This window comes from Podarcis bocagei (assembly GCF_964188305.1).
Source record: "Podarcis bocagei genome assembly, chromosome: 9".
In the NCBI taxonomy this organism is placed as follows: domain Eukaryota; kingdom Metazoa; phylum Chordata; class Lepidosauria; order Squamata; family Lacertidae; genus Podarcis; species Podarcis bocagei.
Window position 1 is genome coordinate 51415273 of NC_138134.1, and position 18985 is coordinate 51434257.

At 40.4% G+C, this 18985-nt stretch overlaps 1 protein-coding gene across 3 annotated transcripts in view; it reads left to right on the forward strand.

Annotated features, from left to right (window-relative positions):
• Positions 1 to 18642, forward strand: part of PRDM5 (PR/SET domain 5) — an 88907-nt gene extending 70265 nt beyond the window's left edge. For all 3 annotated transcript variants that reach the window (XM_081208104.1, XM_081208105.1, XM_081208106.1), the window contains 2 exons: positions 7422 to 7526; positions 17066 to 18642. In XM_081208104.1, the coding sequence (XP_081064230.1) occupies positions 7422 to 7526; positions 17066 to 17230 (270 nt within the window). In that variant the 3' untranslated portion in view covers positions 17231 to 18642. The remainder of the gene's footprint in view (positions 1 to 7421; positions 7527 to 17065) is intronic.
• The last annotated feature ends 343 nt before the right edge of the window (positions 18643 to 18985 follow it).

The following is an 18985-nucleotide window of genomic DNA, read 5'->3' on the forward strand; positions in this document are numbered from 1 at the left end:
TCAACGTGAATGTCAGAATCCTTATCAGATTCTGTAGAATTGCAAAGTCGTTTTTCTATCTGTGTTGTATGATTACGTATTTCACGGTAAAGGGTGGTGTGGCAAACTTTTTGTTGCATAACAAACCTTCGTATTTAATCCAAATACCCTTGTTTCTAAAACAGAAAACAGAGCATTTCCACAGTCATTTAACTCAAGCCATGTGTGGCATGATGGTTTAAAGAAGTTTGAGACATCATGACTGATGGTCAGATAAGAAGATGAAATGTCACGTACCTCATTGCCTGTGACAAACAACACTATTGGAAATCCTTTCAGCCATACTAAGTGTGATTTGCAAATACAGAAAGCAGAGACAAAAAGTCTGTTTGAACCCTCCAAGTTTAGTCCCCTCATGTTGTTTACACACTCTCTTTCTGAAATCTGAAAGTCTTTCTTGTTTATAATCCACTGAGATTTTATGTAACTTCTTGCCAGTTTATAGATCTTTCATTGCAAAATAATAGGAGCTTGCAAAGAGTTTTCAGTGACGCAAATTAACCACCTTCACTTCACACCAAGCAAGAACCCAACCTGGAGCCTGCTCTTTAAGTTTCTGAGTGAATAGATGACAGTTTGACATGTTTTATCACAAGATATAGTTGATCCTTGGTTTGCTGAGCCAAACCTTGCTTTAGCTGCTGTGATAGACTGTACTTAAATGACTGGAGAAGAGCAAAATGAGGGCAAGCTCCTCTCTGGGGCTACCATATTTGTGCAGTCCCAGTAAGCCATAGTTTGTTGTACCATGAGACCTATGAAGGACGGGATTCTGAGCATCATTTTTTTTCTTTTAAAGCCCAAGAGATATATGCACACTTTTCATACATGGACACACTAAAGAATTGTAAATTATTTTGAAATGTTCACTATATTAGCATACCACACCAGTTTTAGTTGGTGGTCGTATTCACACCAAACGTGTGAAACACACTCACAACCCTTTAAAAGTAATGGCTTCCCATGAAGTATCCTGGAAACTATAGTTTATTAAGGCAGATGGGAATTGTAGCTATGTGAGGGATCTCCTAATAACTCTGAGCATGCTTAACAAATATATCCCCCCCCCCAAGTTTACTTGATTACTTTGGTATACTTTTTACTGCCATGACTGTTGAAGTAGTTTAAGAGTTCTTTAAACGTATGGTATATGTCAGGGGGCTGCCATCGGGACAGAGGAGGGCGCAGGGGGATACAGAGAGCCTCCGGCGCTTCTGAGAAGCAGAGAAGCAGCGCCTCGTCGAGCGGTGGGAAAAGCCATGCCTCCAGTGGAGCAGAGTGGGAAGGGGGGAGCCAAGCAAGGGGAGGGCTCAAAGATGCTACTGAGAGCCCAAGCGCCTCACCTAGCCCGGCTGGCCAGGAGGCAGTCATGCCATTTCCGTCTCCCAGCTTACGCAGAGGGGTGAAACGTAAGGAGGGGAGGCGGAGATTTGGGGTGTCTAAGTTCTTATGTTGGGGGGGGACCAGAAGGGGCCACTCCCAGAATCTGCAAGCGACTAAGACGGACATGAACTTTGTGTTTCTGCACTGTATATAGTTTGCATCAATAAAACCTGCAAAAGACAGGTCGGAGTCCTGCCTGGTTACTCACGAGCAACTACCACCAGCACCTGACAGTATAGATCCGACCAGTCTCTCTCTTACCCATCTCCTCGGCTAATAAGCAGCGTTGTGGGGGATTCATCAGCATCATAGCAGAACACACCTCACCCCCCCTATGTGTTATGATCCTGATGAAAATTCCCACCTGCTTTTAATTCTTTTTAAAACGGATAGTCTTTCTAATGACACACCTAACGTCATGTCTAGTTTGGCCCCAGCTCAGACTATCGGTCTATCTAGCTCAGGCAGAGCACTAAACCTTCATAGCCGAGGTATTTTAAACTTAGATTTGGGGATCTGAGCTTGGGGCCTTCTAGATACAATGCATGTGCTCTGCCAGTGATCTAAGTTCTAGGTTTCCTGAGAACGTTGCAATAATTTCCATCTCAGACAACTACAGAATCTGACAGCATCTGATGTTTTGACTGATTGCTCTTTAGTTATGGTTGTTATCTTTAACATTTGATGATATCCTTTAAAACTTTAAGGAAAAGCACATGAAGTCTATAGAACTGGGGTGTTCATTTTCCCCCTTTTAAGTCTGGAGATTTAAACAAGATTATGATTTATTACTAATTGAACATCCGTTTTATTGCTCCAATGAAAAGTTTTAAACCTGCCTTTTATTTTAATGCTTAGATACATGATTTCCAGATTAAAATTCTCAGCATTTAAAGAAAAGAAGCAAAGTAGTGCTCCTGAACTCCTCTTTTTTACTTTCAAAGGGAGCTAGTCTGAAAATAAACTTTTCTTCATTTGTAATCACAGGCTTATTAATACATAAAAGATACATAATTCCTGTTACCCTTTGGCATGTTCAGAGAAAATCTTCCAGTCTCTTGTGGACTTAAAGACATTGGCCACAATCCAGCATAATTATGTATTCTATACTTCCTTTGAAATCAGTAGAATTTAAGAACGCTTACCTGTGTACCAGATTGCAGCCATGGCTATTACTACTGCTGTGGGTTTGTATTTGACATATTTTTGGAATCTAGCTTTATAGGGTAGAGGTTTCTCTCTACTGAAGATGACTAATCATCGGATTTTCCAGCAGAGGGAAATGCATTTTAAAAGTTTGCTGATGAGAATGGAACAAAATATCTCTAGGCACCTCCTGTCTGAACCAATTTCCAATAAATCCTAGGGTTCATTAAAATTTCAGGTTTATTTTCTCACAAAACTATTGTAGTTCCACAATTATTATTTTTTTACAGTTCACTGTTATGCTTCTATGGAAAACTGAAAAGCAATTGATCTGGTTGGCAGTCCTCAAGGTTCTTGCCTACAGCTTGACATCACCAGGATTTCTGAAGGGCTATGTGGTTTATGGAGTGGGATATTCACCATGACTAGCAATAAAATAACTTTTCCCCATTTTTCTTGACTTTTTTTTTAAAAAAAGGGCTACATTATGGCTTTGGAACAGTAGTCTGCTACCACCTGTTAGACAAATAATTTCTTTAAATTGCAATCTAAAGGGAAGGACTTTTCCCATTTCATAAAGTCCATAGTCAGTTTCCAGACCAAAGAGGGTTGTAAGAATTTCATAGGTTCTTGTTTCTTTTTTTGTTGGTAGCATGCCTAACTCCATGGCAGTTTGCTGTTAACTGTGCTCTTGTGGGTAGATCAACTATGCAATGTGTGAATGTTGATGTTATTGCTCTGCTGTATACATGGGCTATATTACATTGGCTGCCAATTGAGGTTTTCCCCCCAAACTAAAAGCAAAAGGGAGTGATTATTTACAAGAACTCTGTGAGGAAAGTGCATAAGTTTTAAGATTGGAAAGCATTAGCATAATTCCAAAATTTCACCTGGGATTTGTTCTTTTTGAGCACACGTATATGTGATCGTTTTCCTATCATGCAGTCCCATTAAGCACCTTCAGCCCATATTATTAGACTAGTCAGATTTTTTGAAAATGTGAAATATGAAAGCATTTGTGTTTTGGGGGGTGCATTATTAGAAACCAGTTGTTTCTTCATTTAATAAGAAGTGCTGGCTTTGAAAGTTTAGGTTGCAAAATGTTATACTCTAGGGTTGGTATCCATACTGGAAAGTGGCTTCTAATTTTCCTGTGTCTGGACAGTGCCATTGCCTACCACAATTGAGGACTTATTTCTTAAGGGCTAAGGCTATGCTAGACACCTTGGCTTGACACCTGATTTTCTATGTGGTGTCTTATAATATTCAATCATGACAACCATCTGCAATCTGCATTCTGAACTGGTACAGACCAGATAGAGGTTTACCACTTCATTTGTGAAAACTTTGCCTTAGTTTTCTGCATGCAGGAAGATTTTCATGTGGGGATACTTACGAACAAGCTTATGCATTCTGAGGTGCTGGTATGATGTCTTGAGAGGATGGTACTGCATGCCTGTTATGAACATTTTAGCCATATTGGAGTAAGCCCAAAGAAGCAACTTTTATTTCTGCAAACCTTTCCTCTTCTAAAGAAAATGTTCCACTAAACAAAACCAAGGACTGTAAATAATAACAACCCTCCAAGTTTCTATTACAAGTAACTGATACTTCAGGCACCAAGAGAACATTAACAATGTGGAAAAAGATGTCGCCTGGCACGTTCTCCACACTAGTAAATCTATACAAAACATAAAGATAAAAACTATAGCAACAATTTGGGAAGAGAATTAATGCCATTAGGAAGGACAATGGGGACACTGAAGACATTAAAAGAAAGATGAAAAGATCTAAAAGCACAGAAAAAGAAAGGGAGGGATGGCTTAACTGTCAATAAACAGAAGGTCATCTGGAAGATAATAAAAAACGGATTTCACAGGCACTGAATGGCTGCTAGGACTGTAAATTCCAACTGTTTATGGAGCATCTATCAGATTATAGAAGCAACTACTTCCACTCACCAAAGTAAAAGAATGTCATGTGTTTGCGTTTATTGATGACAGGAATATAAAAATGGGTTGTGGGTATGGATCATTGTCACTGTCACTAAGTAGCTTAGTAAATATAAAATATGCCAGTCGTATATCAAAGCATATATGTAATAAAGGAAACTCTATAACCTGTCTCTTTTATGTGAACCAACACATCAAAAACACATCTCTTGGTCATATATTAAAACTTTAGGTTGCAAAAATTATCTTGCTACCAGTCTTTCTTTCTTCACTCCTTCCTTGATCCATACTCCATCCCTAAAAGGTAAAAGTACCCCTGCCCATACGGGCCAGTCGTGTCCGACTCTGGGGTTGTGTGCCCATCTCACTTAAGAGGCTGGGGGCCAGCGCTGTCCGGAGACACTTCCGGGTCACGTGGCCAGCGTGATGAAGCTGCTCTGGCGAGCCAGCACCAGCGCAGCACACGGAAACACCGTTTACCTTCCTGCTATAAAGCGGTCCCTATTTATCTACTTGCACTTAGGGGTGCTTTTGAACTGCTAGGTGGGCAGGAGCTGGGACCAAATGACGGGAGCTCACCCCGCCGCGGGGATTCACACTGCCGACCATACGATTGGCAAGTCCTAGGCGCTGAGGTTTTACCCACAGCGCCACCCGCATCCCTATCTAACCACAAAATGCTACATTCACTGAGAGATGTGTGAACCAGCCCTATATAGGAAAGGGTAAAGAAACGACAAACTTATTTCATACTAGGTTATGGAAGACTTAGGGGGCAGCCTTATTTCATAAATTGCAGCCATGGGTTGGGCTGAGGTTACATTAGAAATATATCTGGACAGAAGCCAGGTAAATTTTTGGTCCTCTCAGCTTGCTGGATGAGTTGAGTGGCACTAGAAAAAAAATCTCATTACACCATGATAGGTCCCTTTTCCTTTGTGGCCACTCTGTCTGTCTGCCCTGCTAGCAGTGAAGTTGCCAGCTACTGCAGCTGAAGCAGCATCTCTGACAGAAATAGGTTTAAGTACATTAAACTCAGAAAACAAGACAATGAAAATGCTTGCTCCCGATGGCCTCAGCCCAGATAATTGTTTTCTTGGAATGGAGTGTTTTCTTCTCAGAGGTTTTCTTTCATGAGGGTTTCCTCCTTCAAATGTCCTCTTCTTATGAGTCACTTTCGGAGTTGGAATGAGCCATTCACCCAGAGTGGACGAGACAGCATCTTCAAATCACAGTGCAGGAAAATGATAAACAAAACATTTGTGAGGCATGGTCAGTAATCCCATAGCTGTGATTGTTCTGTATACTATCTGCATTTCTTTGCATCTCAGATATGGAACTGCTTATTACACTTTATTTTGAGCTTTTTACTGAGCAGCACATGCAGATAATAAAATGGATTTTCAGAGGGCTTACACCAAATGTGGTTTGCATTAACTACAATACAAAACAAATTAAGGCTATGTTGGTGATGCCTGTTTTTCATATGCCTGAGACATATACTTCTGTAAAAATTACAGGGGCCTGTCTGTGGAGTATTTACTCAATCTGTAGTCAGGGAGGGGAAAAAATCCTATTGACGCAAAAGCCTGAAGACAGGACCCGCAAGATTCTTTTCTAAATATCTTGTTTGCTAGGAAATAGACCTATTCTGATGTATTTTTTAAAAATGCTGGTTACCCAAAGTAAAATAAATATCAAAAAGCCACAAAAGTGGATAAACATTTCTCTGAAAGGAAAAACTTACACAAAAGAGCTCCATCATCAGGAGTATGTTGAGACTACATTGAGGAGTTCTTATTCAGAGTGGTAATTTCATCATGCATTTGGCAAGTTTAAAACTAACACTGAAGTACTGTAGAAATATTAATATTATTTATATAAGTGATGTGTGGAGATGGGAGGGGTTCTTGACAGGAATCTCTGCCCAGCATTGTCAGTTATACTGAAGAACGCGTCCACAGCCTCTTAAAATTTCAGTGTATAGACTTCCCACAATTTCTTTCCATATCGTATGCACAGATAACTCCTTTTAATTGTGTGATTCTGGAAAACCCTAGCACTTGTGGTCATTGGTATTATGGTTGACAGAATTAAAAATGGCCTCAATCAAAATGTTTCTTTTTAAAATAGGTTGTAAATCAAGCTTTCTGAGACATTGTGCTTTTTAGTTATTCATATTAAAAGTTATGGAAAAACAAACACACCCACTTCCCTGAAAAACACTGGTTATGAAAGACAGAGAAAGATTCCTAGTTGTTAAAGTGGAAGACAGCTCCTATTGCTGCTGAATTATTTTGAGGGGGTATTCAGTAAATTTTCATTACAAAAATGTAGATAGCCCCCAAATGGAAGGAGTGAGAGATAAGGGCTGCAATCATATACCTACTTATCCTAGAGTAAGCTCCATTGAACTCAATTTATAGTTAGTGTAGCGTTGTACTGTACCTGTTGGATTTTATTGAAATGGTATGAAGTGGACATAATTTAAAATTTAGGCAAGGAGGAAAGTTGAAGATGGAGACATGGAACTTAACAGGTTTCTTTGAAGTTGTTACAGTAGCTAAATAACTGAATGGAATTGTTTTTAGGTGTGATTTTGCATTTGTAATTTTGTCTTGATCATGATGATGAACGATAATTGTGAGAACAGTTACACTGGATTGTATAGATTTTGTAGCTTGATAAACAAATGATATATTGAGAGAGGGCATGGCCAGACTTCCGGTGCAGTACAAGGTGGCAGTCTAGAGCTTTCCCACCAGCTATAAAGACTCACTGAACTTTGTCCCGTGAAACTAATACAAAGCCCTCACCATCCAGTATGGAATGCTGTCCTGTTAATAGCCTGCTCTCTGCACCGAGTCACTTTAATTCCTTCTCTTGCTCACTGTGCTACAGGAAAAGCCTTACCAGTGCTCCGAGTGCAACAAAGCCTTCAGTCAGAAACGAGGCCTAGATGAGCACATGAGAACCCACACAGGGGAGAAGCCTTTCCAGTGTGACGTGAGTTGGGTTTCCTTTTGATCTATTTGCATTTAATCCAAAGATGAACCCCAAAGGGTGCAACCATACCCACGCCAACAGCAGCGGTCAGTGGGGTGGCACAGGTAGGGAGGCATTTCTCACCTGGCTTCCCAAGGCCAAGTGCCACTGCCAGCTTCAGATCGGGGAAGGGGCAAGGTGTGGGAGCTGAGGGCAGTTGAGAAGCAGCACAGCCAGTTCCATGCACCTGCCACCCCACCCACCTCATGTTGTGCTCCTCATGCCTCTCTCCTCGATAACTGGCAGCAAGGCTCAGTGTTGGGAAGCCAGGTGAGCAACACTTCTCTGCCTGTACTTCCCACCGACTGCTGCTGCACACTTACCTGTGAGTAAGTCTAACTGAATGAGACTTACTTCTGAGTAAATATATGTTCAAGAAACATTTGCATACAAGGTTGTCAGTCTTTCTCAATCTTTGATTAATTAAAAATGGAGTAGCTAGTGAAATTTCAGACAATTATTATTATTATTATTATTATTATTATTATTATTATTATTATTGTGGTACCTTGGGTTAAGAACTTAATTCGTTCTGGAGGTTCATTCTTAACCTGAAACTGTTCTTAACCTGAGGTACCACTTTAGCTAATGGGGCTTCCTGCTGCCACTGGGCGATTTCTGTTCTCATCCTGAAGCAAAGTTCTTAACCCGAGGTACTATTTCTGGGTTAGCGGAGTCTGTAACCTGAAGAATCTGTAACCCGAGGACCCCTGGATGGTTAAGTCCCGTCAAAGGCGGATTATGGGGTTGTGGCGCTCATCTTGCTTTCAGGTCAAGGGAGCCAGCGTTTGTCCACAGACAGCTTTCCAGGTCATTGGCCAGCATGACTAAACTGCTTCTGGTGCAACGGAACACTATGACGGAAACCAGAGCACACGGAAATGCAATTTACCTTCCCACCACAGCGGTACCAAGGTCTCCTAGTTCAACCTGGCATACTAACCCTTTCATCCCACACTAAGGTTCTGTTGAAAATTGAAAATTGCCAACCCTGAAGCTGGTATTCCCACTGCCATTAGAAGCTGCCATTGGTGTCTGATCTCCCTCTTGTTGACATTGCTCTTTAATTATATTTAAAAACACACGAATACCTGAAATACAGTCATGCATTTCTCATAATGTCCAGTTTGGTCCTTTAAGTAAGTAGGACTGCAAGCTTTAGTTTCCAAACTGCTTGCAATGCCTGTGTCATTTTCCCCATAGCAATTTTTCCTAATGTTAGTGTCCATAATTACATGTGTAGACTCCATGCACACATCAAGAATGTCTATTTAGGGAAATGCTTCTGAGACCACATCTTTTTTTGTTTGACCCTGTTTCCTTCTGGTTAGGGAAGTGATGTCAGCTAGAGGAAATTAATGCCAAGTTCATGGCTCTTAAAATACCTAGTAAAAATACTTGGTTTCATTAGAAATGTTAGCATCAAAAAATTAGGATAGTGGCTTTACATTTTTGGTCATTCCTTTTTTCCCCTTTGAGTAATTGTCCAAAGGGATAAGGAATTGTTAAAGTACCATTCTCTGGAGTTTAATTCTACTAGGTTCTTAATCTAATGGTGATGATCTAGCGTCACAAAAGATGGTACTTTTAAAAGATGCCTAAACACATAGGGAGGAGCAGTACCTGTACCAGTCTGAGAAGGAAAAGACATTACTTTTTTCCTCCGTAATAAATTTCATTTGTGTTAATATGAGTTTTATCTAGAATTTTGGCTAGAAAGGATATCTGCCTGCATGCCAGTTTTATTCAAGATCCTGCCTAGATCATTTTATTACATGATTTCTTGACAAGGATTTCATGCTCAGATGAGCAAGGAGAACTTAGAACAGGGACAGACTGCATATTCTCAGGCATTTCGTAGGCATTCTTTTGTGTACTGCTGACGTCTCCACTTTCACATTGTGGCTGAAATCCTATGCACAACTGGCTGGGAGTAAATCTCATTGAGCACAGTGGGACTTACTTCTGAGTCATATGCATAGTATTGCACCATAAGGATCATGGCCAGTGCATCATTCACCCACCTACTATTACACATTACTGCTGAAGTCTCTTCTCCATCTACTGTATAGTGCAATCATTTATCTTTCCACAGCTTGCTATCCACAGGGTAAACAAAACATACTGGACCTCACAAACTGAAGTATTTGTGTACTTGCATGCTCACCAGGGACAACATATATCTGCTCGATCCACAGAATCATACGAGTTGGAAAAGGCCTCAAAGTCATGTAGTTCAACCCTTTGTAGATGCATGAAATCTGCTGTTAAGGCATTTCTGATAGTTGGCCATCAGTCTCTGCCACTAAAGGAGAGTCCCCTAGCTTCCTAGGCAGTCTGATCCAGCTCATACCATCAAATAGCTTGTAATTTCAAGAAGTGCTTCCTAGCTTTAGTTGAAATCCCATTTCTTGTTATTTGGACCAGTGGTCTTCAACTTTGAGTCCCCACATGTTGCTGGACTACAACTCACATCACCCTTGACCATTGGCTAAGTTGGTTGGGGATGATGTGAGCTGTAGACTAGGAACATCTGGGGACCCAAGGTTGAACAATGCTGATTTGGACCTACTACTTTGGATCACATGCCAACACACTGACCACTGGCTTCTGGCCAAGACATTGGGTGACCTCACTGACAAGCAGCTCAAGCCTAGGGTGAGCAAATTTGCTCCATCTGCTAAGTGTCAACCAAATATCTGAAGATAGTTATCAGGTGACCTCTTAATTGTCTCTTCTCCATGCATGGCACACCTATCTCCTTCAACTTTTCCTCATAGTCTCCAGGTCCCTCACCATCTTTGTTGCCATTATCTGGACATGTTCTCATTCCACATTCAGAGATTTAACTTTTAAAGGCCCAGTGAGATTATTATTAACTTTTTTCTATTTCCACTGATTTGTAAGAGAATCTGAAAGGTTCACTGAACTCTAGCAACTAGTATAATTCTGTGAGAAACCGACACCATGGGTAACATGAGGCGTTTCTGTTGTTAATATTAATTCAGCAATTAGCATTGAGAAATGCCTTTAGTGACAAAGATTTAAATGAGCTCAAGTTTCGCTTATTGCAGTAAAACACTTTTATGTGCCTCAGGAGAATTCTGCAGTAACAAAGCACTGAGACTCCTGTGCATTAGGAAAAAGATCCTTTTAAAATGTAAATATTCCTTTCCTTCTATAATGAGAATTAAATGTAGGGGCAATTCTTTCTCACTCTGCTTTTTTCCATTCTCATCCAAATGCAGTGTGTGGAGACTCTGTGTGCTTTGTTTTTTGTTTTGGTCCCCCCCCCCTTTTCATACTAGCTTCTATAATGTCTACCCAGATTAAAATATTGGTTGCGTTCAGAATAATGCAAAACCATGATTTGCAAAGCCAAACCAGGCTTTGGCATTATGTTTTCACCAAAGCGGATTTGCAAACCACAGCCTCAATTCATCATGGACAAACCACTGCCAGGACCATTGCTGTGCCTAAAAAGGCTGTTGCACCATGTAGATGGTACTGAATTTATGAATAGATCATAACTGAAACAGAGGAACACTCAAACACATTCAAATTAATGAACCTTAGGTAGCCATGTTCGTTAATTTCAGTGGGTCTGCTCTGAGTATGACTGATTTGGAATACAACCCTAGGTCTGGAAGCTCAATTCATGGTGTGCATTCTGAACTATGGTCTGCAAAGATCATGATTTGGCATGAAGGCTGACTTGAGCCATTGCAACGTTTTTGCCCTGTGCACACTTACCTACAAATAAAAGCCATTGAACTCTGCAGGATGTATGGTAGTTCTGTGCAGGCCTGTATAAGATTGCACTATCAAAACAGCAGTAGCAGGAAAAGCATCCTGTGTGTGTGTAATCCTAATGTTAGCTAGAAATATTGTATGTTTAACTGTAATATGCTTTATGATCATTTGTGACTTCAGATTCCAGAACTGGTTGAACATTTGTGTGTTTGAACAGAATAAATATATGAATTGCAGGTTTTTATCAGACTATTTGCAAAGTAGATCATAAAAAATATCACCAACTAAATGCATAATAAAAGTTGGCAGGGGCATGGATGAAGATCTAATTGAAATTTCAATAGTCGTTCCATATTTTGTTTGGTTTGCAATAAGTTTTCAAAAGCCTGAACAGTACCACTCTTGTATTTAACCGTCTGTAACAACTGACATCTGATAGATAGTATTTCATAATTTTTTACGCAGAGTAGACCAATTGAAATTAACAGACCTAACCTAGTCATGTTCATTAATTTCAATGAGACAACTCTGAGCAAAACTTTGTTCAATACTGCTCAGTTGTTTGTTTGTTTTTTAAAAAACCTGGTATAAAAAAAGGTTTGTTCAAATAAAGGTTGTGCGTATGACTGAGCAAATACTAGCTTTTTGCTTGAAAATATTTGACTCTTAAAGGACTCAACATGCATAGGCTGCATTTATAGTGCTTTAAAGAATCAAAATGTGCCCCAGCCCATTTGGTAATATAACAGACCTTGCACTGCCCACAGGGATGCCACTGAAAAAGGCATCCCCGTGATGAATTTTCTGTTTGCACCAGCTGCTGTAGCATACAACATGCCTTAGAGGCAGGATAATCTATTACCACCACACATGGAACATTTCCACATCTTGGCATAGCTGCCAAGAATGTCCCATGGGGCATGTAGATACGATAGCAGCAATCTATGAGGTAATTCTAGGTATTACTCAGTGTTAGGTGTTTCAGTAGAATTCACCCAGGGTTGCTGTTTTCGGTGACACCACCACATTATGTATGTGTGTTTCATCTCTCCATTGAGGTGCCTCTGTATCCTTCTTCCACCACATTTTTAAACATGCTTCTTGGACAGAAGACCCCATAGGGCACTAAAAAAAATATTTTCTGCTCCTTTTCCCCTTCCAACGTGATGTAGAGCCAGCATGGTGTAGTGATTAAGAGCGGTGGACTTGTAATCTGGTGAACCGGGTTCACTTCCCCACTCCTCCACATGCAGCTGCTGGGTGACCTTGGGTTAGTCACACTTCTCTGAAGTCTCTCAGCCCCACTCACCTCACAGAGTGTTTGTTGTGGGGGAGGAAGGGAAAGGAGAATGTTAGCCGCTTTGAGACTCCTGAAGGGGAGTGAAAGGCAGGATATCAAGTCCAAACTCCTCCTCCTCCTCTTCTTCTTCTTCTTCTTCCTTCTTCCTTCTTCCTCCTCCTCCTCCTCCTCCTTCTTCTTTCTTCTTCCTTCTTTCTTCTTCCTTCCTCCTCCTCCTCCTCCTCCTTCTCCTCCTCCTCCTCCTCCTCCTCCTCCTTCTTCTTCCTCTTCTTCCTCTTCTTCTTCTTCTTCCAGTTTCCATGCTACAGGGAAACAGGGCTGGCCCATCCATGAAGCAAGGTGAAGCAACAACTTCAGGCAGCAAGATCCTCAGGGGCAACAGATCCAGCCTCCAAGGAATGCATTGCCTGCTGCCGCTGCTGTGGTACTAGTGACAGCTGTGACATGCTCCTTGGAGACTGGATCTGCCGTCTCCTTGACATCTCTCAACCCCAATGCCACCTCTATAGCGGCCTCTTGGGGAGTAGGAGGCCCTGCTGGTCTCCCCCCACCCTTGTGTCTAATGTAGATCTTTATCCCACCCCCTTGTTCCTGATGTAGATCTAAACTTAACCCTTCTTCCCTGGTGGACGTGGGGAACTGTTTGCTTCAGGCGACAAAATGTCTTGGGCCAGCCCTAGGCAGAGCCATTGCACTAGCTTCCTGGCAGGTGGGTTGCTTACTTAGAGAGAAGAGACAGTAGGGAGGTTAAACTTTGATTTTGCTGTTGGATTTACCCTGCTGCCCTGCCCCCTCCTTCCTGAGAAGCAATAGCAGCCTATCTACAGGGAATGTAGTATGGCGTCTCTGCTCCAGCCAATGAGCCACTTCTAAGGATGACATATTTCAAAAGTGGGGGAAGCTGACACACCTGGCCAAAGAGTAGAACCCTTTCCCTTCACAAAAGATTTTTGCATTGGGAGGATGATCATTCAAACATATGATCCTCAGCTTGCTGTCTGAACTGGTACAGTGCAAGGAAAGGCTACGTCATGTGATATTTCTGAATGTGCTATTCAACTCTAAATGTACATTTCTCATACTGAGATGCTTCCTTGTTCTGTCCAGCATTTAGCATACATATACTTAAACTGCCCATTTAAATTCTCACACTAGACATTTAAACGCATTTAACATTAAATTAGCTGCATTAAATTCTTTCTCAGTATGTTTCAAAAGCCTTTACTTTCAGCTTTTGATACTAGATTCTAGAATCTAGAACAGCATCTCAGCTAATAAAAAACCGCTTTCAAACTTCAGCTTTTCAGAATGTCACAGAAAAGTTGTATTTTGCATGACTCACCTTTCCTGTTTGAGGCAACCAATCTTATAATTTTCTCCATGCATTGCAGCTATCACTTTGCAAACTCTTTGTACTGTTTCTTTGTTTTGTTTTAACCTTGGCAGTGCACACTTCTTTATTTATTTGCAGGCTTTTGAAATGTTACAGTTATAGCATATCAAGAAGAATTTACTGCTCAGCGAGGGATAGGTATTAAGTGTGCATCTGTAAGCAGTTTATTCTTCTCATTTTGCAAAGATAATGTGCCATTGTTAAACTGTCATCACTTGTATGATTGAGACTCATTAAGAACTACTTACTGGTAGCAGAATTTGACACAGCACATCTGCTGAAGATGATATTCCTAGAATTTATTTCCAGGAAGATGAACGATGTGTCTATGATGCTGCATAAACATATACATTCATGCAAATGTGGTCATCGGTAGTACTTACTGGGTTAAATGTGTTTATTTGCAGCATCTACATCTGCATGATTTTGGTAAAAGATGCATTTTATACTTGCCATTTAAGTGTGCAAAAGTCACAGTCAGTATTTAATCAGTGTGGTCCAGTGGTCCACATGATTCCATTTGACCATGTTATAATAACACAGGGAAGGCAGAGACTGCAGGCCCTTCAACATGTCCCAGGTGAAAATAGGGACATGTCATTTCCCGTGTACTCCATAGTAAGGATCACTGCCAGAGCCTATTATCACACATTGCTGAAGGCTCTAGTCACCCAGCTGTATTTGTTTACTCTGAAATTGCCTGCCCTTCACTGATTTAGGAGCCAAGACAGTGCCTGTTCTTTTGTTTAAATTGTGTTTTGTTTTAATTATATCTTTATCAGCAGTTCAAAATACAGTACAGCTGCTGCAGTCTGTAAAATGTTTGGCTGCACGCTGCACGCTGCCTTAGCGTTCATGCACATCTATTTACATGCCTGTACATTAATGGCAAGCTGCATCCACACAAACATCCTACATGCACACTTTAGAGAATTACGTTATATCACACTACCAACATTTGTACAAGACACCAACAGAAGGCAAAAATAGGATCCAATAAAAAAAAAAGGAACTGATTTTGCTAAAGGGTATGGGACCATAAAGTCTACTGCATGCTATAAACCAGGGTTGGCAACGTCCGTCCCTCCAAATGTTGTTGGCCTCTAATTGCCATTAGCTGTAAAGGTGAAGGATCACAGATGATGGAAGCTGTAGTCCAGCAACCCCTGGAGAGCCACAAGTTCCACACCCATTGCAGGCAACTGGACTGGGTGACCATTGGGTCCCAATTCCATGATTCTATGGTGATCGCCCTCATTTCCATAGAGACGATTCACAGTGCACTGGATCCTCCATCTCCTTGCCATCATTAAAATTTGTTTGTTCTAAGCAGAGCTACCAAATTCATAGCTGAAAGTATGAATTTACCTGAAAGTCTTAAATCTTGTTTTTGCTGCAAAAGACTAATATGGCTACTGCCATTTGCATGGCAGAAGGAGCCATTACAGTATGGACCTGCAATAGTGCCTTGCCTTCTCCGGCCCTTTGCAGTAATGTGTTAAGCATTAGGAGATAGAAGATTTGTGTCATCGCTTGTTCTTCCCCAGCCCTTGACACCTATTAAAGAGAGAAAGCCCTAGCCATTTTGAAAATTCCAGTCTGGTCACAGGGAATACTTGGGTCTGTGGTTGTTTAATTTAATGTTGCACTGTAGAGGTTGCACACAACTGCTTTTCCTAGATGTGGGTAATGATCATCTGATTGCATTGCACTTATCCTTAGGTCTTCTGATAACTGGGAATGCATTAAGCCTCTATATTTGAACTCGTAATCTACTAAAATAGGCCCGTTTGGAGCAGAACTGACCATTGGACAGTGCCTGTCATTGAACATACTGAGGAAAGAATAAGAGTTTCTGAGACAAATTCCTTTTAGGGCAAATACTCTTTTCTTCCAGTGTTTAAATGACACTCCTTAAAATTATACCTGTAAATGATGCTGATCCAGCATTCTTATACCTTGACAGAAGTATGCTGGTACTGTTTCCAAAGGGTTATGGAAAGCAGTTCATTAATCATTGGTCTTACAGAGAAAAACTCAGCAGTCAGGATGCGTTGTATGTTTTCTCATTCAGCATGTCATTGTATTGTTTTTGCTTGCACAATGAATAATACCAGATATCCTTGGGAAGATAGAACACTGCTTAACTCCCTAGTAGGGAGACACTGTTCAAACATCAGCCTCACCTGGGTTTTACTTCTCATGCAGTCCACAAGCACAAGTAGTTATATTATTGTTGAATTAAACCCTTAGACCAGAAAATTACTTTGGGAGGGAGCAGGAAGTACAGATATTGCTACCAACTGTCCAGAAAAATAACAGCCTAGCCTTGTTCTCTCTCTTTATCCGAGGTTTGAGATACAGAAATCAGCAGCATGGAGGTAAATATGACCATCTGCTCATGCTGAAGATCAAATACTTTTCAAAGGACAACTTCAGGGCCAGTTCAAATGTTGTCAAGCCTAGTGGAAGTGACTTCCACTTCCTGTTCTTCATACTTCTCTTAGTGAATACAGATGAGCAACTTACCAAGTTTTTAAGTGTTTCAGTAAAGACAGTAGAGACAACTATGGCTGGCTTGGTCTTATTCTGTGGTTGCTATTGGTCCACCCTTGGTTACTGGCTTGTGGAGTGATGATTTTTCCTCCATGCATTGCTGTACTAGTTTTCTCACTAGTTGAGGATGAGAGATAGTCACTTGCTTAACGTTAGAGAGGATGAGCAGCAAAATAGTGAAGGAGTGGTTACCTTCTTTTTATCCAAACTGTGTGATCTCTTAAAGCCACACAGCTTTGCTGTATTCTCCAGGAAAAAAAGGAGGCAGCTCTACAGTGGTGCAATCCAGAGATACAACTAAAGCCTTTTTATATGATTAGATAAAAGATGAATTAAGTAACCAGCATATCCCTGGTTCAGAAATGGTGGATAATGTTACCCTATTGCTTAATCTGGGTTGCGCATAATGTTGGGTGCCCAAATGTCTACTTATGAAATATTCTTCTGAATCATCAACAATCCACTGGTTTCCTTTTTGTCTTTTTATCATTGCTTTAGGTTTGTGACTTGTCGTTCAGCCTGAAGAAAATGCTGATCCGGCACAAACTGACTCACAATCCCAATCGCCCCATGGCGGAATGCCAGCTATGCCACAAAAAGTTTACAAGAAACGACTACCTCAAAGTACACATGGAAAATGTCCATGGAGAAACTGACAGCTAATTTTGGCTTGCACGAAAGAGTGTCTAGTGTTTCCTTTGTAGGAGTATAAACTCCAGACTTCTCACCTGATTAGTGAACACAAGACACACACACAAAACTCTAATGTGTTCACATAATCACTTTTTTCATGGTGTCTTGTATTTCTGTTCAGACAAAAAAGAAAAAGGCTACCCTAAATTACATGAGGCTAGAATCAACATACGTTTACATACTGTGGGTGGATTTTTAAGACCATTTTAGAAGGGCAAATTGTCACCCAAAGCCATCGCCATTCTGTTATGGGTAAGAGTTCTTTCTAAATTCTCTATCATGTGGTGAAGTAGATAGTTAACTAAAACTGCAATCCAAAGCACACTTACTGGGTGTAAATTCCAGTTCTGTTCCAGTAGACATGCTTAGCTTTGCACTGCACAGGGTGTAAATGTTTTGTTGCCAGGTTATGGGGAAACAGTTGCTTTCTCTAAGGAAACAATCAGTGAGTTCTCTGAAATAATAGTATAAACTCACTGTATCTCATTCCTCAGACATTCTCACAGTCTAGTTTGAAATTTTACATATTGATGATGGTGCTTTGAATTACCTTAATCCACCTCATAATTACACATGATTAGGTTCCATAGAAAGCATGGGGACCTCAGCAAATGTCACCCTAGGATAATAAAGTAAGTCCTCTGTACTGGTAACTGAGAGATTGCTAAGTCTGTGCAGCACTTTATTACGCTTTAGTAATATTATAATAGTGGCTAGATTTTTATTAACCCGGTAAATTGACTTCAGTTCTGTTAAACCAGCATGGCTCTTGCAAGCAAAGTTTATTCTGGTTTATAACGTTTTGATTAAATTCAGAACTGATATTGAAATACTAGAATATTTTTCAAGTGCCACTGTGCTGTGGAGAATGAGATCTGGGGACATGCTGTCTCAACTGCTTCAGCATGGTTTTTTACTTTGGGTTGCTATTGTGGAAGGCAAATCAAAAGCAAGCAATGTGAGTAATTTTTGTTGAAATGCTATGTTAGCACTAATGCAATATTTGTAAATGCCAGTGCCAGAGGAAACAAAATCTCAGAATGGTATTCAACATCTGATTAAGTCAAGGAACATGTAATTAAATTGCTAGGAAGAATTTCTACCCCATGGAATTCTGCAGAGTTTAGAATTAGGCTTGTGCAATGAATCTGTCATTCATATTCTTTTTTTATATATTATTATTATAAAGACCAAGACTGGGTTATGAATAATTTGCTAACTACATTACTTTTTCAGCAAGTAGTTTGTCATAATTATTAATGGAAAGCCTGTAAATTCTCTTACTTGGATAAGCCGGTTAATGTTCAAGGAAGCAAATAATGCACCAAGGTGTCATCTTTGTAGGAAACAAAAGTTTTTTAATAAATTTGGTTCTAGGTTGATATTCTTTCAACAGTTTTGTCTACACTACAGCTTCCTCTTTGGAGTTTGCTGCTTGTGCACCAACAAATAGGCTACAAAAGATTTTTGAGCTGCCACAGACACAATCAGGAGGTATTTTTTGTGTCCCTTCTGTAAGTGATATACACTACTGTAAGGTAGGTCAGACATATTTTACAAGTTGCTGCTTCTGTGTAGATGTAATTTGAGATTCATTGTTCTGTCAAGTCTAGTTTGAGATCTTCATAAACGAACTTTCAGCTGTCAATTGCACTGACAGGCACACATGGGATTTCTAGTTTAAAAGGCTTATAGTAACTGACTTTATTGAATCATGTCATTTGT